The sequence below is a fragment of the Periplaneta americana genome, chromosome 15, assembly GCF_040183065.1.
Source record: "Periplaneta americana isolate PAMFEO1 chromosome 15, P.americana_PAMFEO1_priV1, whole genome shotgun sequence".
NCBI lineage: Eukaryota > Metazoa > Arthropoda > Insecta > Blattodea > Blattidae > Periplaneta > Periplaneta americana.
In genome coordinates this window covers 12,264,616-12,287,844 of record NC_091131.1, presented here as the reverse complement: position 1 = coordinate 12,287,844, position 23,229 = coordinate 12,264,616, and the positions used below count along the sequence as shown (strand labels likewise).

The following is a 23,229-nucleotide window of genomic DNA, read 5'->3' as shown; positions in this document are numbered from 1 at the left end:
CAAGATATTGGCTATATTTCAACGTTGGATCAATCATTTCCTATTCTTCCACATAATATTGTTAAGGATGTTGTATCTTGATCACCTTTTCGGAATTCTTCATTTTCGCGCCATTTGGCCTGTTTTTTAAATTGCTATAAACATTTCTTATGCTTAATTTCTGGTGACGTTTGCTCTTTGACGTTGTTACAGAGTGTGACGACAGAGGACAGCTGCAGCACTGATTTCAGCGCTCCTAGCGGCCCCGCTGTACTAACTATGAGTCTGCAGTTCGTGTCGAGTGACGAAAATGGGTCTGGCAAACTTGTTATTTATATTAAGGTACGAGATGTCCATTATGATAAGACTCTATCACAATGAAATAAGATATCTAGCATTACGAAATACACTGTATGACAATAAATTTGTTAACGATGTCAATAGCATATGCTGCTACTGCTATCACCAATACTGATACTGTACATTAGCCACCACTCTATTACAGTATTTTGTAAAACTATTAAATTAATAATAATACTGCATGAAAAATTAGTATAACATTTATGTGTAAATTATAATAATTTTTATACTAATCTAAATACTAAAAGTAACAAAACTCTATCAAATAAGGCATGGACAATAACATATAACATTCAATCATTCATAGTGTTCTGCCCAAGGGCAGGTCTTTCACTGCAAATCCAGCATCCTCCAGTCTTTCCTATTTTCTGCCTTCCTCTTAGTCTCCGCATATGGTCCATTTATATCTTAATGTAGTCCATCATCTGATATCTTCTTCAGCCCCGAACTCTTTTCCCGTTCACCATTCTTTCCAGTGCATCCTTCAGTAGGCAGTTTCTTCACAGCCAGTGACGCAATTAATTCCTTTTCCTCTTCCTGATCAGTTTCAGCATTATTCTTTCTTCACCCACCCTTTCCAACACAGCTTCGTTTCTTATTCTGTCTGTCCATATATAACATTTAGAACCCTATTTGTGAAGTGGTTTCTGAGCTAATAATACCCATAATATGTTGAAACATTTTTTTTCTACACTCCATAATTTAAAAATGTGGTAACCACAAACGCACATAAAGGATTCATCACACCATCTTACATTAAAAAGTGTGTTTATTAAAATGTTAAAAGTTTCAGGGGCCCATCTTTAATAGAACTGAAAAGCCCACACCTGTGGAGTAACGGTTAGCGCGTCTGACCGTGAAAATCAGGTGGCCCGGGTTCGATTCCCGGTCGGGGAAAGTTACCTGGTTGAGGTTTTTGCGGGGTTTTCTCTCACCCCAATATGAGCAAAATGCTGGGTAACTTTCGGTGTTGGACCCCGGACTCATTTCACCGGCATTATCACCTTCATCTCATTCAGACGCTAAATAACCTAAGATGTTGACAAAGTGTCGTAAAATAACCTACTAAAAAACAGAACTGAAAATATTAAATTTTAAAAATTATATGTTTTTAGTCACAGGATGCAAAGAATTACTATCTGGTACCCATAATGAAATTAAAACTACCATTTATACAGGGTGTTTAAAAAATACGGGGCATAATTTGAGGTATGCATTTCCCACATGTAGACAATCAAAATAGTTCATTACAACATGTGTCCGGAAATGCTTCATTTCCGAGTTATGGCCTTCACAACATTGAAATTCATCGGAACGTTTTTCTTTCCGCAGGTCGTTGTCATTACAGAAAATGTTCAAAATGTCCACCTCCTGCTTGAATACAGACCTCACATCGATGTCTCATTGACCTGCGAACATGATCCCAAACTCCAGGAGTATTGCGTATGCCCTCAGAACATGCCACAATTCGATTCCGAAGGGATTCCAAATCAGGCACCGGAGACGAATAAACCAATGATTTTAAATGGCTCCACAAGTAGAAATCGAGAGGGTTCAGATCAGGTGAGCGTGGAGGCCAAGCAATTGGGCCACCTCTACCTATCCATCGATCAGGAAACCTTCGATCCAAGTACTAAATGTAACTTTCCCCTCGGAATGAACTGTCAGAGTGCCCTCTTAATGTCTCCTTTGACGGCAACGACCTGCGGAAAGAAAAACGTTCCGGTGAATTTCAATGTTGTGAAGGCCATAACTCGGAAATAAAGCATTTCCGGACACATGTTGTAATGAACTATTTTGATTGTCTACATGTGGGAAATACATACCTGAAATTATGCCCCGTATTTTTGAAACACCCTGTATATGAAACACCACTCGAACCACCACTGATACTGCCACGACTACTACCACTGAAATAATTATTTCACCTGTACAAACATGAGATTCGAACCAAGGACCGTGGCATCACTCAAAATTAAATATTGCTGTGTAGGCTTACACCAGTGATGTCAAAGCAAGCGCATATTTCTGACCTTGACGTCGTGCGCGGGCAGCAAGCGCTAAGTATGGAAAGAGGAAGGGTTGTGTATATGAATAAGCAGCCTGTTGGATTAAGGAAAAGTGGTGCACAAACTTCAAACGGAACGTGAAATTTTATGTCGTTATTTTTATATGGCTTCTTTCTGTTTGATATCATCTATATTGTCTGTAAAACAAAAGTACTAACACTGATTTCTTAATATTGCACTTGTGTTTTAAATCTTAATAACATAATAGAGAGTTAAAAAGGAATATTCACTTAAATTCCATAGTAGTATAATATTATACTGTATTAAGTGGATGAAACACATCATTCATAAAGAAAGTGATATTCCAAAGAAAGAGATTGAGTATGACATGATAAGTTGGAATTTATATTGATGGTATCTTCAGCCTTACAAAAGAAATCAATAAACTAATCAAAACAATATTACAGTACAAAGTAAAGTTACCTAGGTACTGTATCTGTTTTAAGTGTAACTAATATTACATAACAAAACTCTTATCGCATTATGCTTTTAAGGTGATATTTGTGAGCAATTTCCTATCATCAGAATATTAAATTATTTTCTCGAAATCTGCTGAAGCTATAGAGCTGACATTTTTACAACACATGGGCACGTATCTTTTGCTTATGATGTAACAGTAGTTACTTTGTTAATTTATTTCCTTACAAACAATTTCCAAGCGAATATTTTCAAAATTTTCAGTACACTATCTTCAGTAATAGGTATATACGGTATATTAGATTTACGAAAACATTCTGTAAGGCTATTAAATAAATAGACCTATACCTGAAAATTTCACTTTTCTATATGAAAAGTTGAGAAAATATTTCTTTTGAATAAAAAAGTCAAACTTGTGAAAAATGAGCATTAAAATTAAAACTTACATTCTTATAATGCACTTACACTTCTCAGGTAAATCTAAAACTTAACATGGATACAGTTTTAATAAGTTCTCTTCCCTTTATCTATTGAATCAGTGCTGGTCATCCCTGAACATAGCTCAACCAAGCGGCATATACCACCTCTTTCTTCTGTTTCTTCCCTTTCCGCTGTAAAGCGCTCAGGCTCTCCTGGGCTCTAAAGCGCGCTTGCTCCTGTGGGCATCAATTGACATGCGTGGCCTACACCTTGGCCGGTGTTTTATACCTCACTAAGTAATCTGTTCCCAGGACGTGAAGGGCCTGCCACCCCGCGAGTACGCAGGAGGCCTGGAGCCCTACCTGGTGCTGCAGGTGGTGCGCACCACATGGCCGCTGCACCGTCGCGCGGGGCCGCCCGTGCACCAGCTGAGGACGCGCACCCTGCGGCACTCCTTCAACCCCTTCTTCGACCAGACGTTCGTGTTGGACGTCAAGCGCTCCGATCTCAAGGTAAACCTTCTGTGTGGCTACTTACCCTTGAGATGACTTGTTACACGCACCATAGGGATTACAATGCTAACATTTATATTTTGTTTTATTAGCTCCCATAATTATTATAAAGAAAAGTCATTAAAATTTTTGCAGAGAAAAAATTCTGCATCCATTTGTTTTATTAAATTACTATTTGAATTATGATTGTGTTTATAATTATTTAAATTAAAATAAATAAATAGAGTAAATAAATAAGTAAACAAATAAGTACGTAAATAAGTAAATAAATAAATAGGGTAAGTAAATATGTGAATAAATAAATAAATAAATAAGTACGTAAATAAGTAAATAAATAAATAGGGTAAGTAAATAAGTGAATAAATAAATGAATAAATAAATAAATAAATAATAAATAAATAATAAATAAATAAATAAATAAATAAATAAATAAATAAATAAATAAATAAATAAGTACGTAATTAAGTAAATAAATGAATAGGGTAAGTAAATAAATGAATAAATAAATAAATAAATAAATAAATAAATACGTAAATAAGTAAATAAATAAATAGGGTAAGTAAATAAGTGAATAAATAAATAAATAAATAAGTACGTAAATAAGTAAATAAATAGGATAAGTAAATAAGTGAATAATAAATAAATAAATAAATAAATAAATAAATAAATAAATAAATAAATAAGTACGTAAATAAGTAAATAAATAAATAAGGTAAGTAAATAAGTGATTAAATAAATAAATAAATGAATAAATAAATAAGTACGTAAATAAGTAAATAAATAAATAGGGTAAGTAAATAAGTGAATAAATAAATGAATAAATAAATAAATAAATAAATAAATAAATAAATAAATAAATAATAAATAAATAAATAAATAAATAAATAAATAAATAAATAAATAAATAAATAAGTACGTAAATAAGTAAATAAATGAATAGGGTAAGTAAATAAATGAATAAATAAATAAATAAATACGTAATTAAGTAAATAAATAAATAGGGTAAGTAAATAAGTGAATAAATAAATAGATAAATAAATAAGTACGTAAATAAGTAAATAAATAGGATAAGTAAATAAGTGAATAATAAATAAATAAATAAATAAATAAATAAATAAATAAATAAATAAGTACGTAAATAAGTAAATAAATAAATAAGGTAAGTAAATAAGTGATTAAATAAATAAATAAATAAATAAATGAATAAATAAATAAATAAATAAATAAATAAGTACGTAAATAAATAAATAGGGTAAGTACATAAGTGAATAAATAAATAAATAAATAAATAAATAAGTACGTAAATAAGTAAATAAATAAATAGGGTAAGTAAATAAGTGAATAAATAAATAAATAAATAAGTACGTAAATAAGTAAATAAATAAATAGGGTAAGTAAATAAGTGAATAAATAAATAAATAAATAAGTACGTAAATAAGTAAATAAATAAATACGTAAAGAAATAAATAGGATAAGTAAATAACTGAATAAATAAATAAATAGCCTGTTCATTGTGCATTCATAATCCTTATTTTATATTGTGAAACAGTCTTCAATTACTTAAAGTGCGCTGCACTTGTTACCACATATATTCAGGTTACAGTTTTATTATTATTAAAAGGATAAATCGCTTATTCCGTGGACAAAAAATTTAAAAGTAGTATAAAATTAGCACTTATGTGGACTGAATAAAGTTTAAAGTAGTATGAAATTAACACTTATGTGGACTGAATAAAGTTTAAAGTAGGGCTTTAGATTACCTTCGCTCAATCAAATACGTAATGACCTACTGTAATTAAGTTTTCATTAAAGATGGTTATCTTTAATGAAAACTTAATTACAGTAGGTCATGGATAACTGGTTTAGTTTAGGATCTAACCAGTTATGATAAAATTTAAAGGAAAAACAAGTGAATGTGACATCAATGTGAATTCATTTTTTACAGATTAAAATGAAAATACCAATGTTTACATTATTTACATTATTAAATCACAATAAATGTTGAACTAGACCTTCATTTGTTGCTAAACAATAACCAAGTCTATTATAAATAGTTGAATGGTAATAGCCAGTCCCTTGGGACGCATTGTAGCATGGCTTACGAGCTGGTAAAACATTCAATGCGGAAGATGATTGATCTGGTGTATTGTAGTCACTCATGTCGTAAATTGCATCGTCATTTTCACATTACGGTAATTACGCTGAACAGCTGTAACATACAGTCGGTTGTTGACTCAGGTGCCCAGGCTAGATCTGTAATAGGCACTGCAATTATATGGATCACTGATGAAAACATTAATCCTATCTCTACATCCTTTTCTTCGTTAATTTCTTCTCTCCATATTCCTCATTCAATTTCATTCCTAACTTTGTTTCTATTTTCTTCTCTTGCATACCAAAGATCCTTTTCCCTCCGGCCTCCCAACTAACACTCTATATGCATTTCTGGATTCATCCATACATGCTACATGCCCTGCCCATCTCAAACGTCTTGATTTAATGTTCCTAATTATGTCAGGTGAAGAATAGAATGCCTGCATTTCTCTATTCTCCTGTAACGTCAGCCCTCTTAGACCCAAATATTTTCTTAAGTACCTTATTCTCGAACACCCTTAAAATCCGTTTGTTTCTCAAGATAAGAATCCAAGTTTTACAATCATACAGAACAACCGGTAATATAACTGTTTTAGATATTCTAACTTTCAGGTTTTTTGAGAGCACACAGGATAACGAAAGCTTCTCAACCGAATAGTAACAGGCATTTCCCATATTTATTCTGTGTTTAATTTCCTCCTGAGTGTAATTTCTATTTATTACCGTTGCTCCATGATATTTGAATTTTTCCACCTTTTCAAAGGATAAATTTCCAATTTTTATATTTTCATTTCGTACTACGTTCTGGCAAGCAAGTAAAGCGATAGGTTCGGAAGTAATTCCCGAAAAGACAAAGTATATGATGTCTTGTGACGAGAATATTGTACGAAATGGAAATATAAAAATTGGAAATTTATCCTTTGAAGAGATGGAAAAATTCAAATACCTGGGAGCAACAGTAACAAATATAAATTATACTCGGGAGGAAATTAAACACAGAATAAATATGGGAAATGCGTGTTATTATTCGATTGAGAAGCTTTTATCATCCAGTCTGCTGTCAAAAAATCTGAAAGTTAGAATTTATAAAACAGTAATAATATCAGTTCTTCTGTATGGTTGTGAAACTTGGACTTTCACTTTGAGAGAGGAACAGAGGTTAAGGGTGTTTGAGAATAAGGTGCTTAGGAAAATATTTGGGGCTAAAAGGGATGAAGTTACAGGAGAATGGAGAAAGTTACACAACACAGAACTGCACGCATTGTATTCTTCACCTGACATAATTAGGAACATTAAATCCAGACGTTTGAGATGGGCAGGGCATGTAGCACGTATGGGCGAATCCAGAAATGTATATAGAGTGTTAGTTGGGAGGCCGGAGGGGAAAAAGACCTTTGGGGAGGCCGAGACGTAGATGGGAAGATAATATAAAAATGGATTTGGGAGAGGTGGGATATGATGATAGAGACTGGATTAATCTTGCTGAGGATAGGGACCAATGGCGGGCTTATGTGAGGGCGGCAATGAACCTCCGGGTTCCTTAAAAGTCAGTAAGTAAGTAGGCCTACTATGTTCTGGTCACGAGACATAATCATATACTTTTTCTTTTCGGGATTTACTTGCAAATCTGTCTCTAAAATAGAATGAATAAATGAAATGAAAAAAAGAACGAATCATGCGATCATTGGTTGCCTGGATACACAGTGATCTTAGCACAGTCAACTGTTTTTTTATGAGAATGAGCCTGGCAGGGATTAGCGTAGTACATCACTATGACGGACGTAGCGCTGAATTCGCCTTCCTTTCAAGTTAATAGCGTATAAAGAGCACAAATACAGAAGCTGAACACGACAGCAACAGCTCTGTCTGGTCCTCAAGCTGAATTCCTTCATCATGACGATAAAGTGGACTTATAAAGAAGGCTATATCCAGGGCCGGGTATTTATGGAGATCGCGAAAATCACCACATAATATATATACAATAGATCTTTACTAATCTTTACGAATTAAGTGATTCTGATTAATAATATGTGGATAAAACAATCGTGACAAATTGCGAAATAGAGTTCTAATAGTGAAATATGAACACATTCGCGAATTATTACTATTGCGTCGTTTTATAGCGAACTTCATATTCTGAGTTTTTTTTTTTCGATTTTTTTTTCACTTGAATTTGTTATACAGGGTGATTCACAAGAACTTACCGCAACTTAAGGAGCTTATTCCCGAAAATATTCTGAGCAAAAAATGTGTCCTAATCTCAATATTTTCAGAGTTACACTAATTTGAAGTTGTTAGTAAAATACCTTTCTTCCTTAGTTTTAAGGGCCAAAAAAAAAAAAAAATTACGAATATAGAATGAACTATTCATAAGTGTAATTTCTTTAATTGGCTAGTGTTCTGAAGCTAAAAATGTGTTGTTAATTGCTTTGTACAGATTTTCTTTCTCAATTTTTAATTAATAATTACACAATTCTCACGCACTTTATTACAAATCATACGACTTTAGTAACTTGATTCTTTACAGTTTAATTATGCATTCTAATGTACAGTCTTGAAGAATTTACAAGAGCGAGTGATTTGTAACAATTATTGTTCTGATAAATGCATAAGAAAACGTAATTTTATATTTAAAAATCAGAAAAATTTCTGTACGAAGCAACTATGGAATTCACAACACATTTTTAGCTTCAGAATACTATATTACGATTACCGAAGTACATATATTTCAGTGCAGAATTTCTGCGTCATCATATGATGATGGAAGAGTGGAACAGAAAAAAATTCTCTCCGGCACCGGGATTTGAACCCGGGTTTTCAGCTCTACGTGCTGACGCTCTATCCACTAAGCCACACCGGATTTCCATCCCGATGTCGGATCGAATCCTCTCAGTTTAAGTTCCACCTCTTGGGTTCCCTCTAGTGGCCTACCCTCATGCACTGCGTCATAGAATGCTAGCTAATTAAAGCAATGATACTCCTGAATAGTTCATTCTTTGTCTGTGATATTCTTTTACCCCTAAAACTCAAGAATAATGATATTTTACTAACAATTTCAAATTTGTGTAACTCTGAAAATATTGAGATTAGGACAAATATTATATGACATTTTTTGCTCATAATGGCTTCGGAAATAAGCTCCGTAAGGGACGGTAAATCCTCGTGAATCACCCTGTATAACCAAGTATGCAACATTATATGGTATTCCAGGTGTTCTGATTACGTTAGTGAACTCAAAACACGGAGAATTCAACATTTCACTAATAATTTGAAAGTGTTAATTTGAGGGGCTGCAAATTTTTTTTTCGTTTCTGATGAATGTGTGTTAAATACAGTCTCAAATACTAGTTACTAGTTACTAGTTACTATGTTAAATACTAGCTACTAGTTATGTATGGATTTTATAAAAATTGAAAAATTGTAATTTTAAATGTATATACTATAATTGCACAGTAGACATAAGACAAATTGTATTGTATAATTATTAATTTCAATTCAGGAATCCGCCCCTGAGCACGAGTTCTACTCTTTCAGGGGCGAGCTAAAGTTTTTCTGTATATATTATATTTTATGTTACATTTATTAGCAAAATAAATAAATAAATAAATAAATAAATAAATAAATAAATAAATAAATAAATAAATAAATAAATAAATAAATAAATAAATAAATAAATAAATAAATAAATGAATGAATGAATGAATGAATGAATGAATGAATGCATGAATGAATGAATGAATGAATAAATAAATAAATAAATAAATAAATAAATAAATAAAATCCAACGAATAATGCCTACTGGCCATACCGCACCTTTACCAGAATCCAACGAATCTTTAATGTTAATTATTTGGAAAATACTATTCAAACTGAGTTAATACTTCAATTCCAAAATAATTGTATTTTCCAAAATTTCCATTAATCTCCGCCAAGAGTACAAATCAATCCCCAACATTCTCCGCCGACACCAGTATTAAAAAACACAAATGATAAAATTAATCTGCATAAATACCTGTCTCTGGCTATATCATAAATATCAAATTATTGGTTATACACCTATCATTATCCAGTTTATGTTCTGGCACAAAAGTTGCCTCCATTGTCCTCGAAATGCAACTGGTGTCTCCTATAAAACTCACCCTACTAGTTTCTTCTGAAAGAGTAATAATAATAACGTATATGTTGTTTTTATTCTTATTAGATCATTTGAATAGATTGTGGGAACGCAGACAGTCTAACCGTTGTGAACAAAACACTTTTCACAGTAATTGCATCGTTATGTCTACAGATCCTTTCTATATTACCAAAAACTTACAACATATAATGCATTAACATCATAAAAACTAGACAACGATGTATGCAATGGAGGGGTGAAAGGAACTGGCTGCCCAACTCCATTATCTCCTTGCCCAGTTGTCTCATGAGTGATACCTTGATGTAACTTGTGGTGTCCAGACATGTTTTAGGACAGTTGACTAAATAAAACAAACGTCGTAAAAATGAGTTTTCGACTCGAGCTATGTTATAGCGCCCAGGAATATTAGGCCTACATATCGATGTGGCCAATCAAGGTAGTTAGGACCTTAATATATAGGCTATAAAATTTTATGCACAGCCGTAAAATTTTCATTTTAAAAAGATAAAAATGTGCATAATAATCCTCACAATTGATTTAGAAATTTAAGCCAGGCTATTAAAAGAAAATGATGTAAGTTTTTATTGTATTCATGTAACGACAGTAAGTAAAAATGCAAATCAACAACCTTCATATTTATAGATTTATATTAAAGTGTAATAATATGTGTTACAAGAGCGGTATGTTGAAGTTTTCTTGTTCGAGGGAAAGTTTGAAAAAGCGAAACGTAGTTGAGCTTTTTTTAATTTCTGACAATTGAAAGAAAACATACCGCTCGTGTATCGTACATTATTTTGTGCGAAGATCGTTAATTACATACCTGAAAGAGGAATTTCTAATTAATTGCAATGAAATCTCCATCTTGGTTTCCGTTCAATTACGGCAAATTAGCAAAACAAAAATATTTATCTTCAACATTGTTGCCTTAAAATATTTTCTGTGTTTACTATACTCCAGAAGGCCGTGATATACGTCTGTCTTTCATTCCCCCCAGTTTATAAATGCGAACTTAAAACAAACGATAAGGTTATGTAATGATTTATTTTTCATTTTAATATTTTAATAACATTATTTATATAACATATTGCAGTAATAACATCGGCATCTGGAATCTTGTTGATTTTTTCACGGCTTCCTTAATGTTACTTGCATCACGAATGCAATAACTTTAGTGGAGTTGTAGAGTTTACTTAATTTTTGCAAATATTTAAAAACAATAATTAACAGTGCAATTTAGGTGAAATTGCAGTGGTAAGTTTCTAATTTATAATTATTACTATATTGAACGTCTCTAAAAATAATATGTTAAAAGCCTAAAGCAGTAAAATCAATATGTCACATAAGCGGTAAGAAGAGGGAAATTGTTATGTGTGTTAGGTTGGGAATACTGAATGTGGAATTTTAGACTTTCCGCGGATTGGTTTTGTGCGGAAACCAAGCAAATACGCACGATCTCGCACAAAATCCTTTACCGATTTTGTGGAATGGTGCAAGAAGAAAAATGTTCACTCTAAGTACATCGAGTCCGTAATCTTGGCCTATTTTACCGAAATACTGAAATCAAAAAAGCAACTTCTTTCTTTATGGGCATAATATTCATTCATTCATTCATTCATTGATTTATTTATTTATTTATTTATTTATTCTGATGTAGTTAAGGCCATCAGGCCTTCTCTTTCACACCACCAGAAATACAAATACAATAATAGAAATAAAAAGGAAACAAATACACTATAAACAAAGTAAAGCCACACAAAAATTTACGCAGGTTGCAGTCACACAAACTTTAAATGAGTGATTAAGTATCATAATTAATTCTATCCTAACTAATTAACTAACATAAACAAGAAACTTGCAATTTTAATCTAGAGTAAAAAGAAAAAAAAAAAAAAAAGAAAGAAAAACACAAATCAACACTTCTAGCAATACCTAAAAAGCATTCAATAAGACAAAATTTTCCAATTTAATTTTGAATTGTGATAAAGTCCGGCAGTCCCTGACGTCCAGAGGCGAGGTCAATATCAACACTTCAAGGTGACACTCCACTAGAAATGACAACTTCTTTCCTAACCATTTTTTTTCAACCAAATTTTGCGAGAATATTTACTATGTAAAGGACTAACAAAATTCAAATTTTGAACTTCCAAATGGTTTGGCTTAAATTTTTTATGTTATATATTTTTAAAAATATTTTCAAACCCACGTTTTTAGTCGAAACTCTCAATTTTTAAGCTTACTTTTTTTCGTTACATTTACAAGAAATAGAGAAACATTTCTAGATATTAATTTTATTAAATATCTAATTTATTCGCTCTGTATTTTTTTTTTTTTTTTGGAATTTTGAAAATGTTATTTTTCTATAATTCATGAAAAAAATAATAAAATAAAGTAGTAGCAATTATTACAAAATAAATTCATTGAAACATGCTGTTACGTCATAAATACTGGCAGTAAAAATTTCATCCAGATTGATTAATATTTGGCATAAAATTGTTGGTGTTGAATCTAGAAAAATGGATTTGAGAGTAAAATTAATATTTATGTTACACATACCTATTAAAATTCTCCTACGCTTCTTTCATCTAGTAACTTCAGGGAGCCAACTTTATAACAGAAAGTTACTAGATTTGTATTCAGAAATTGATAAAAAAGAATTCTTTGATGAAAAAATAATTTTGACAGATCTTCAAATACCACGCCCCCTTACACCCTTAATTAAAAAAATAAACATATTTGTGATCAGAATTGAACTAAGTCCATTTGGGGTATGAAAATATACATTCTAAAGAAGTAAAATAGCCGATAAAAATGTTTGGAAAATGTTCATGATTTTCAGTAGAGTCGCCCTTAAGTCAAAGATAATATTGCAATAAATAAATATTCAAGATTAATCGCGTTTTTAAAGAGAAGGAATGGTTTTATAAACTCAAGAATTCTAAAATCTTCAATAGAGACCAGATTAAGCAGCTTTTGCAAGATACTTCTGATAAATGATTACATTTACGGCCTTACTGATAAAAACTTATACAGACGTTTAACTGTCTTATACTTACACAATGAATAGCTCGTTTATAAATCGTGTGTAAATTCCTTATAATAATCACTACATACTTCGTGTATAACCTCGTCTGTCCTTCGGTACCATATATGATAGCTTAGAAATTTATTCATGTCATTCATTATGCGCTTATATAGATCCGTGGCCTGAGGTATCTTATTCTATACCATCTGCGCTTTTGGTTATCATTCGAGTTTCTTCTATAGTTTGCAAACTCCAAACTTTCATGCTTATGCTTACGTGATTTGCAAACAGAACACAATCGTGGAGCGCTGAAATATACGACAGAATATGAGGAAATGGCGTCGTTGTTATGTTTCCATGGTTACCAAGTATGTTTGCGGTTATGTTTAGGCCTATGTTCCCATCGTGAATGGTGGTATGACGTCTTGATTTTACCGTAACGTTTATATTCTTAAGTTAACGCTTACGTTATGTTTAATTTTCATTGTGAATGAGCCTTAACTGTTGACACATTCTTACACATTACCTATTCACGTAATAATAATAGAAACATTGTTTGGGTTCTCATACAGGCGTACAACACTACATTGGCGATATCTTTAGTCACTAGTATGATTTTTCATAAATCACATTACTATAGTTTTCTATAATAAGTAGAATAAATAAAATTGTATAAATCTGTTAGGTGTTATTTCATTCTCGCATTATTTTCATATAATCAAAATATTCTTTACAATATAATACGCTTCACTAAAAAGTGACACTGATACGAAGAGTAAAGTTAGGGGTAGTTAGGAGCAAGTGGTGAGAAATGACGACAAACTAGTTCTACTAAAGTAGTTTGACAATACGTCCATTTCTATGTCATCGACTGAATTCGGTGTGGAACTAGTAGAAGACTATAAGTGCTGGTAAAAAAAAATACTGTGCCCGTTTATTGGATAATACTCCAATAGATGGACAGTTTAGTAAAAAATTGTGGGCAGAAACAATTCGTACAAGTCCATGTCTGTAAAAGGGAGTGTGTAAAGCTGCCAATCAGATTTGATCACTGTACCCTGTATTGCATAATACTCCAATAGATGGATAGTTTAGTAAAAAATTGTGGGTAGAAACAATTCGTACAAGTCCATGTCTTTAATAGGGAGTGTGTAAAGCTGCCAATCAGATTTGATCACTGTACCCTGTATTGCATAATACTCCAATAGATGGATAGTTTAGTAAAAAATTGTGGGTAGAAACAATTCGTACAAGTCCATGTCTTTAATAGGGAGTGTGTAAAGCTGCCAATCAGATTTGATCACTGTACCCTGTATTGCATAATACTCCAATAGATGGATAGTTTAGTAAAAAATTGTGGGGAGAAACAATTCGTACAAGTCCATGTCTGTAAAAGGGAGTGTGTAAAGCTGCCAATCAGATTTGATCACTGTACCCTGTATTGCATAATACTCCAATAGATGGACAGTTTAGTAAAAAATTGTGGGGAGAAACAATTCGTACAAGTCCATGTCTGTAAAAGGGAGTGTGTAAAGCTGCCAATCAGATTTGATCACTGTACCCTGTATTGCATAATACTCCAATAGATGGACAGTTTAGTAAAAAATTGTGGGGAGAAACAATTCGTACAAGTCCATGTCTGTAAAAGGGAGTGTGTAAAGCTGCCAATCAGATTTGATCACTGTACCCTGTATTGCATAATACTCCAATAGATGGATAGTTTAGTAAAAAATTGTGGGTAGAAACAATTCGTACAAGTCCATGTCTTTAATAGGGAGTGTGTAAAGCTGCCAATCAGATTTGATCACTGTACCCTGTATTGCATAATACTCCAATAGATGGATAGTTTAGTAAAAAATTGTGGGTAGAAACAATTCGTACAAGTCCATGTCTGTAAAAGGGAGTGTGTAAAGCTGCCAATCAGATTTGATCACTGTACCCTGTATTGCATAATACTCCAATAGATGGATAGTTTAGTAAAAAATTGTGGGTAGAAACAATTCGTACAAGTCCATGTCTTTAATAGGGAGTGTGTAAAGCTGCCAATCAGATTTTATCACTGTACCCTGTATTGCATAATACTCCAATAGATGGATAGTTTAGTAAAAAATTGTGGGCAGAAACAATTCGTACAAGTCCATGTCTTTAATAGGGAGTGTGTAAAGCTGCCAATCAGATTTGATCACTGTGCCCTGTATTGCGTAATACTCCAATAGATGGATAGTTTAGTAAAAAATTGTGGGCAAAAACAATTCGTACAAGTCCATGTCTGTAAAAGGGAGTGTGTAAAGCTGCCAATCAGATTTGATCACTGTGCCCGTGTATTGCATAATACTCCAATAGATGGACAGTTTAGTAAAAAATTGTGGGCAGAAAAAATTCGTATACTAAGTCAATGCTTTTAATAGAGGCTGTGTGGAACTGCCAATCAGATTTGATCACTCTACCCGTGTATTGCATAATACTCCAATAGATGGACAGTTTAGTAAAAAATTGTGGGCAGAAACAATTCTTATACTAAGTCAATGCTTTTTTAATAGGGGCTGTGTGGAACTGCCAATCAAATTTGATCACTGTAGCCGTATATTGTATTAACTCCAACAGATGGACAGTTTAGTAAAAAATTGTTGGCAGAAACAATTCTTATACTAAGTCAATGCTTTTTTAATAGAGGCTGTGTGGAACTGCCAATCAAATTTGATCACTGTAGCCGTATATTGTATTAACTCCAACAGATGGACAGTTTAGTAAAAAATTGTGGGCAGAAACAATTCTTATACTAAGTCAATGCTTTTTTAATAGAGGCTGTGTGGAACTGCCAATCAAATTTGATCACTGTAGCCGTATATTGTATTAACTCCAACAGATGGACAGTTTAGTAAAAAATTGTGGGCAGAAAAAATTCGTATACTAAGTCAATGCTTTTAATAGAGGCTGTGTGGAACTGCCAATCAGATTTGATCACTCTACCCGTGTATTGCATAATACTCCAATAGATGGACAGTTTAGTAAAAAATTGTGGGGAGAAACAATTCGTATACTAAGTCAATGCTTTTAATAGGGGCTGTGTGGAACTGCCAATCAGATTTGATCACTGTACCCGTGTATTGTATAATACTCCAATAGATGGACAGTTTAGTAAAAAATTGTGGGCAGAAACAATTCTTATACTAAGTCAATGCTTTTAATAGGGGCTGTGTGGAACTGCCAATCAGATTTGATCACTGTACCCGTGTATTGTATAATACTCCAATAGATGGACAGTTTAGTAAATAATCGTGGGCGTACCTTGAAACGTTATAGGCTTTGGTTTAGGACGGGGTTCGTCTATGTCTGTCACTACTCGTGTATATATATATATATATATATATATATATATATATATATATATATATATATATATATAAGGGTGCGTCAGAAAGAACGGATGGATTTCAAACTATCGATACGCAACGAGGAGAGAGATATAGTGAGGGGGACCACGACTGTTGGGTCAGCCATAGAATGCAGTTTCAGTTGAGAATATGGTGTTGGTCTGGTGTACAACGTGCTTTCATCGTAGAGACATTTTTGAAAAATGAAGCGTCTGTGATCGCCACTCAGGACTCATTTCGACATCGGATGTCACGCTAGGATTCCAACTCGGAATACAATTTTGCGGTGGGTGGCTTCATTTCGTATGACAGGTTCAACATTAAAGAAGAAATCATCTGGACGAAATTCTATTGCACTGAGATTGTCCGAGGCTACGGTAAGATCTTGCGCCCTGCGACTTCTTTCTTTGGGACCATTTGAAGGCGTAAGTTTGTAAACATCGATCACATACACAGGACGAACTGAAGACAGCGATTCGCGAAGAAATCGTGGCAATTGCACCAGCTATGACTGTGAAAGTGATGGCGAACATCAGAAAACGCCTCGATGCCTGTATTGAAAGCCAAGGACATCATATGGATAATGTTGTTTTCCATAAATAAACTGCATGTATTGGTGAATATGTTGATAACAATAAATTTTTGATTTGATGAATCTTTACAATTTTCTTGCCATGTGAAATCCATCCGTTCTTTCTGACGCACCCTGTATATATATATATATATATATATATATATATATATATATATATATATATATATGTCACGCAGTGTTGTTGCTGTTACTCTGTTGTTGTTATTATAGACTACTTCAAATTTTTTTACCGGTAGTGTAGTTCCTGGTACAGGACATCGTTATAGATCATCTTTTTCTTCCAAGAAAGAAATATATTTTCTATATAATGTAAGTATTTAATGAGAGTATTATATTTGTCATTATTTCTAAGCGTACTGTTGCTGCTGGAATACAGATACTTTCATTTCATTATTTGTATGCAATTGTATGCATGAATAATTTCGAGGGAAAAATTGTTCCGGTCCCGGGTTCGATACCCGGCTCCGGAACAATTTTTCCCTCGAAATTATTCAAATCAACTTTACAGGGAGTTATACCTGAAAATCTTGATTTGCAATTGTATGCATGTTTGTAAAATAAATGAAACTCAATGGATACCAAATTAAGTTCCCATAGAATCCCAAGGTATCACATATGATACGTAGCATAAAACAAGAATTGAGGTCATGATACAAATTTTGATTGGTTAATGTTTGTCTTTGTATCGCCAATTATCCAATAAATAATATTTTAACATTTTTTTTACTATAAATTTGTCTCGTGACTGAAGAGGATAACAGTACAACTGTTACACAGCTACGCCATAGTTTCGTCATTATCTTATTACGAAAGGCAACAGAGTAACTTAGATTCTCTATTACATCCGATAGTATTCGATAGTGTGCCGCTATAAGTATCGATAGTACAACTGGACATGATCGATTACCACGCTATATTTTAATCAAAGAGTACAGCTACAGCAATATTTTTCTAATTATTCTGTGCTCTTTGATTTGTTATTCTGTGGTTACAAGACAACCATCATAATAAAATGACAATCGATACGAACAGCTGTTAGAGAGGCGGCCATTTTTTTCCATGTACAACACTTAAACAAGGAATTTCGTGTATGTACCTACTGGAAAAGTAATTCCCATGTATAGTTACACACTGTTTATACATCCATCGCTTATGCATGGTTTATTTTATTAGTAACGTTTTTTGTTCTAACTCTGTAAAGTCTTGTATAAAAACTATACACAGTTTATTAGAATAAAATGGCAGTAATACTTGGCGTTCCTGAATCACGTCGTCGAGAAGAGCTAATTTATTAACAGATGAAACTGAAGACATCATGCGTCATCTTTACTTATATGTCTACGACAATCGAAAAACAAAGTAAATCGTGTTTACTGTTCTTAAGAAAAGTGGGTAGCGTTTCCGTACGATTGAAGTATTTCAGTGCAAAGTGTAGTATTTCTAGTCTTTGATGATCAGAGTGGAATAAAAATTACCATGGTTACACAACAAATCATTCTGAATTCAGCGGTATGAAAAACAACTAATTAGTTTCTTATACAAGCGTAAAAGAAAGGCCCTGACTGATAAAACCTGTTTTCCTACTTCGCTAAATGTATCTTAGATTTTAAGTGCTACTTGCTACAATCTTCATTCATATTCCTTGTGTTTTTTTAAGTTATGAGGTAATGTATATTGTAAATTCTAAAGCACAATTTAGATAAATATTTCACACTGGTGAAACAGAAAAATATCAAACTTCGATTAAGAATTTTTGCCACTTTTTTCAATGCTTGTAATTATATATTTTTACATCTTGATTACACAACTTTAACACTGTATAACTTCGGAATATGTATTATATGTCTTTCTCTTGTGTTAGATTTTACCTTACCTAGTTAACATGTTTCGGCCTGTTATTGACCTTCGTCAGAGCTGGTAGTTGCTGGTCTTGTATTTTATTTTGTTTACTGTGGAATAAAATGCGCCAAGACCAGCAACAACCAGTTGTGAAGAAGGCCAATAACAGGCCGAAACATGTTAACTGGGTAAGGTAAAATCTAATACGAGAAAGACATAAATATATATATATATATTTTTTTTTTTTTCTTATGTAATGTGTGTGATATTCATAAACCTGTAGGTATAGTTTGTAGAACATGGGCTGCTAAAAACACTGTAAAAATGTTATTTAAATAGATTCGATAGTTTCAGAGAATGTCATTTCTAACGCCTAGCAACCACCAGATCTTCGTGGAAGAAACTCTTCTGGTTTTATACACAGAAGTGTTAGTAGACCCATCAGCCAAATATTGTTCTTAATTTGTCGTGAATATATTTGTTGAAGGTTTTACTTTTTTGTAATTAGCATTTGTTTAATTTTTTTTTCTTTTTGTCTTTCAAAAGTGAGGCACGTGGCTTAATCGAGAAAATACAATATATTTTCCTGCATCATGTGAGTGTTTCTACTAGGAGCCAATCACGGGCATGACAGCCACGTGTCCGTGTTTATTTTAGGATTATGCTAACAGCGAAAATATTGCACTCTACAATGTCAGCAAGTGTAGTGGCATTGTCCGTTTTCAAGTTTAATGGAGTACCAAGGTCACCAAGTCCGCCCTCAAGTTGCATGTAGGACACGTGAGCACATAACGGTATAAAATGTGAAAATTACTTACTTACTTACTGGCTTTTTAAGGAAACCGGAGGTTCATTGCCGCCCTCACATAAGTCCGCCATCGGTCCCTATCCTGAGCAAGATTAATCCAGTCTCTACCATCAAATCCCACCTCCCTCAAATCCATTTTAATATTATCTTCCCATCTACGTCTCGGCCTCCTCAAAGGTCTTTTTCCCCTCCGGCCTCCCAACTAACACTCTATATGCATTTCTGGATTCGGCCATACGTGCTACATGCCCTGCTCATCTCAAACGTCTGGATTTTATGTTCCTAATTATGTCAGGTGAAGTATACAATGCGTGCAGCTCTGCGTTGTTTAACTTTCTCCATTCTCCTGTAACTTCATCCCTCTTAGCCCCAAATATTTTTCTAAGAACCTTATTCTCAAACACCCTTAACCTCTGTTCCTCTCTCAAAGTGAGAGTCCAAGTTTCACAACCATACAGAACAGCCGGTAATATAACTGTATTATAAATTCTAACTTTCAGATTTTTTGACAGAAGACTAGATGACAAAAGCTTCTCAACCAAATAATAACACGCATTTCCCAAATTTAGTCTGCGTTTAATTTCCTCCCGAGTGTCATTTATATTTGTTACTGTTGCTCCATGATATTTGAATTTTTCTACGTCTTCGAAGGATAAATCTCCAATTTTTATAGTTCCATTTCGTACAATATTCTGGTCACGAGACATAATCATATACTTAGTCTTTCCGGGATTTACTTCCAACCCTATCGCTTTACTTGCTTCAACTAGAATTTCCGCGTTTTCCCTAATTGTTTGTGGATTTTCTCCTAACATATTCACGTTATCCGCATAGACAAGAAGCTGATGTAACCCGTTCAATTCCAAACCCTCTGTGTTATCCTTAACTTTCCTAATGGCATATTGTAGAGCAAAGTTAAAAAGTAAAGGTGATAGTGTATATCCCTGCTTTATCCCGCAGTAAGTTGGAAAATCATCAGACAGAAACTGGCCTATACGGACTCTGCTGTAAGTTTCACTAAGACACATTTTAATTAATTGAACTATTTTCTTGGGAATACCAAATTCAATAAGAATATTAAATAAAACTTCTCTCTTAACCGAGTCATACGCCTTTTTGAAATCTATGAATAACTGATGTACTGTACCCTTATAGCTACTCCCATTTTTTCTCCAATATCTGTCGAATACAAAAAATCTGATCAATAGTCGATCTATTACGCCTAAAACCACACTGATGATCCCCAATAATTTCATCTACATTTGGAGTTAATCTTCTCAAAAGAATATTCGACAAAATTATGTACGACGTCAACAAAAGTGATATTCCTCGAAAGTTACTACAGTCAGTCTTGTTACTTATATGTGAAAATACATATAGTAATTGAAGTAATGGAATTAAATTTGTCGGCAAATCGACAAAAAATATTTATTAGTTATTGCTATAGGAAATAGACTGCCCCAAACTTCCTAATAATCCTATGAAACCATACTGTAGTTACGCTATGTGCGAAAATATCCAAAGGGGAAGAAATTTACTTGAAAAACTCACGGCAGAATGGATGTACTTCCAGGCTCAGTGTTTTCCGTGAGGTTGCTCATTTTCGTTGTGTCGCAGGAGTGGTCGCTGAAAGTGACGGCGTACGACCAAGACAAGTACTGCAGCGCCACCGAGCTGTGCGAAGTGAACCTGGCGCTGAGGGACATCAAGGGCCTCACCAGCGCGGAGGACGCTCTCAGCATCACCTGCAAGTTGATCAAGACAAACAGGGTGAGTGGCAATTCCTTATTCCCCCTCAATATTGAGTTGCCATTAAGTGAATGCTTCAGAGAGAGCTTGAAATATTCTCATATGATAACATAATCTGACACTACACAGTGGATCGCTCGAATGTACCTAATTTCAATTCTACAGGGACATCATTTTATTTTTACTTCAATTTTTATTGTACCTGAGTTTTTGAATGTACTTCACTCCCACCACTTCTACTAAGGAAGTTCCAACTCCACACAGAACCAAGACCGCAGATAGTAAACAGTACTGAGTTACTGAGTATAGTACGTTCCAGAAATACGTTCGCGTTTTCCAGTGACGAAAGAGCTTTCAATATTGAATCATATTTTCGCACAGGTACTGTCCGTTTGCCTACGTCGCATCCCGATTTCCCCCACCTGCTTCTGCTCGCCCCTCTGTAAAAGCTGGGCTGTCTTAACTCTTTTCTGAAAACATTAATTTCTCTTACGAATTGGACGTTTACGTAATATTATACAGCTGTTTAATTTAACTTAAATAAAAGGGCCTCGTTAAGTAATTAACTGTCACGTGATTTCCTCCCTTTCTACAATCCTGCGGCATAACCACTTGGACGGACAGTAGATAGCATGTCTGAGTAATTTTATATTTTCGGTCGGGCAGAAGTGAAGATTGAATTCACAGTACGTAGAGTAGGTACAGAATTATTTCAACATGAGTTACTAGTACGAAGGACGAAACTGGCAATTGGAATTAGATGCAATAGTCTATAGTGCGATAATATGCACAAAAGAACTGAAGCCTGTATTGAAATGAACGGCCACCATTTTCAAAATTGTGTTTAAATATTCATATTATGATTATTTTTCAATTTAACTTCATTCTCTATATTGTACGCTAATGTGCTGTAGACAGTATACACTGCATAATGAATACGTTCGCATGGATAACTCACTTCGTGAGTAAAAACACTTATTCTTAATACAGTATTGTACTTTAATTAAAGAAAAACCTAATGAAAATTATCGAACTCAAAATCGCGATATTTCCTAGTTTACGTAAATGGATGAACTACTTTTCTTCCATCCTGTACCTAGTAGAGTGATTTGTGTTTTACGCCAGTATCATCGAACTCCAGTTTTGGAGGGGGGAGCAAGCGGTGTTTCCGGTTCTCTAAAGGTATAGACAGGTTAATATTAAAAAAAATGTTAGTAAAAATAAAATGATGTCCCTGTATGTGACTGGTAAATGGTTGAAGATAGAAACCTACAGTAACGTTTACATGAAAGGAAAACTCAACAAGTTTCGATATGCACATCACCATATCTCTACGTGAGCTCCAGCTGTCACTGTGACGATATCGAGGCGAAAAACGATTTCTTGCCAAGCACGTTGGAGCATGTCTTCTGGAATTCTTTCAATAGCCTCTATGATGCGCTCCCGAAGATCACGAAGGTCTCTGACTGGGGTGGCGTACACTTTGTCTTTGACGTAGCCCCAGAGAAAGAAATCGAGCGGTGTTAAATCCGGAGATCTCGGGGGCCAAGCGATCGGTCCTCGCATACCAATCCAACGGCCAGGGAACACATTGTCTAAAGTCGTACGAACGTCCAATGACCTGCTGCTGTGACAAACTGCACCACACATTTAACTTGGGACCGTCACGAACGTGCTCTTGTATAGCGTGAGGATTCTGCGATCCCCAGATCCGCACATTATGTCGGTTTACTTTACCTGACACATGGAACGTAGCCTCGTCCGAGAAGAAAATCTTGGACATGGATCAGCGCCGAGACGGTCTAGCATCGTATTGTCGAATTCCACTCGTTTGGGTTTGTCATACGGCTCCAGAC

The 23,229-nt window shown here is 33.9% G+C and overlaps 2 protein-coding genes across 2 annotated transcripts in view; one reads left to right on the top strand and one right to left on the bottom strand.

Moving 5' to 3' along the window:
- Positions 1-21,313, bottom strand: part of snsl (snustorr snarlik) — a 154,719-nt gene extending 133,406 nt beyond the window's left edge. The window contains exon 1 of the mRNA XM_069846695.1: positions 21,176-21,313. The gene's annotated coding sequence lies outside the window, so the exon portion shown is untranslated. The remainder of the gene's footprint in view (positions 1-21,175) is intronic.
- The window catches only part of LOC138714644 (synaptotagmin-5-like), a 117,107-nt gene that overhangs the window by 76,622 nt on the left and 17,256 nt on the right, over positions 1-23,229 (top strand). Inside the window, exons 5-7 of the mRNA XM_069846693.1 lie at positions 193-321; positions 3,557-3,757; positions 21,242-21,394. Of these exons, the coding sequence (XP_069702794.1) occupies positions 193-321; positions 3,557-3,757; positions 21,242-21,394 (483 nt within the window). The remainder of the gene's footprint in view (positions 1-192; positions 322-3,556; positions 3,758-21,241; positions 21,395-23,229) is intronic.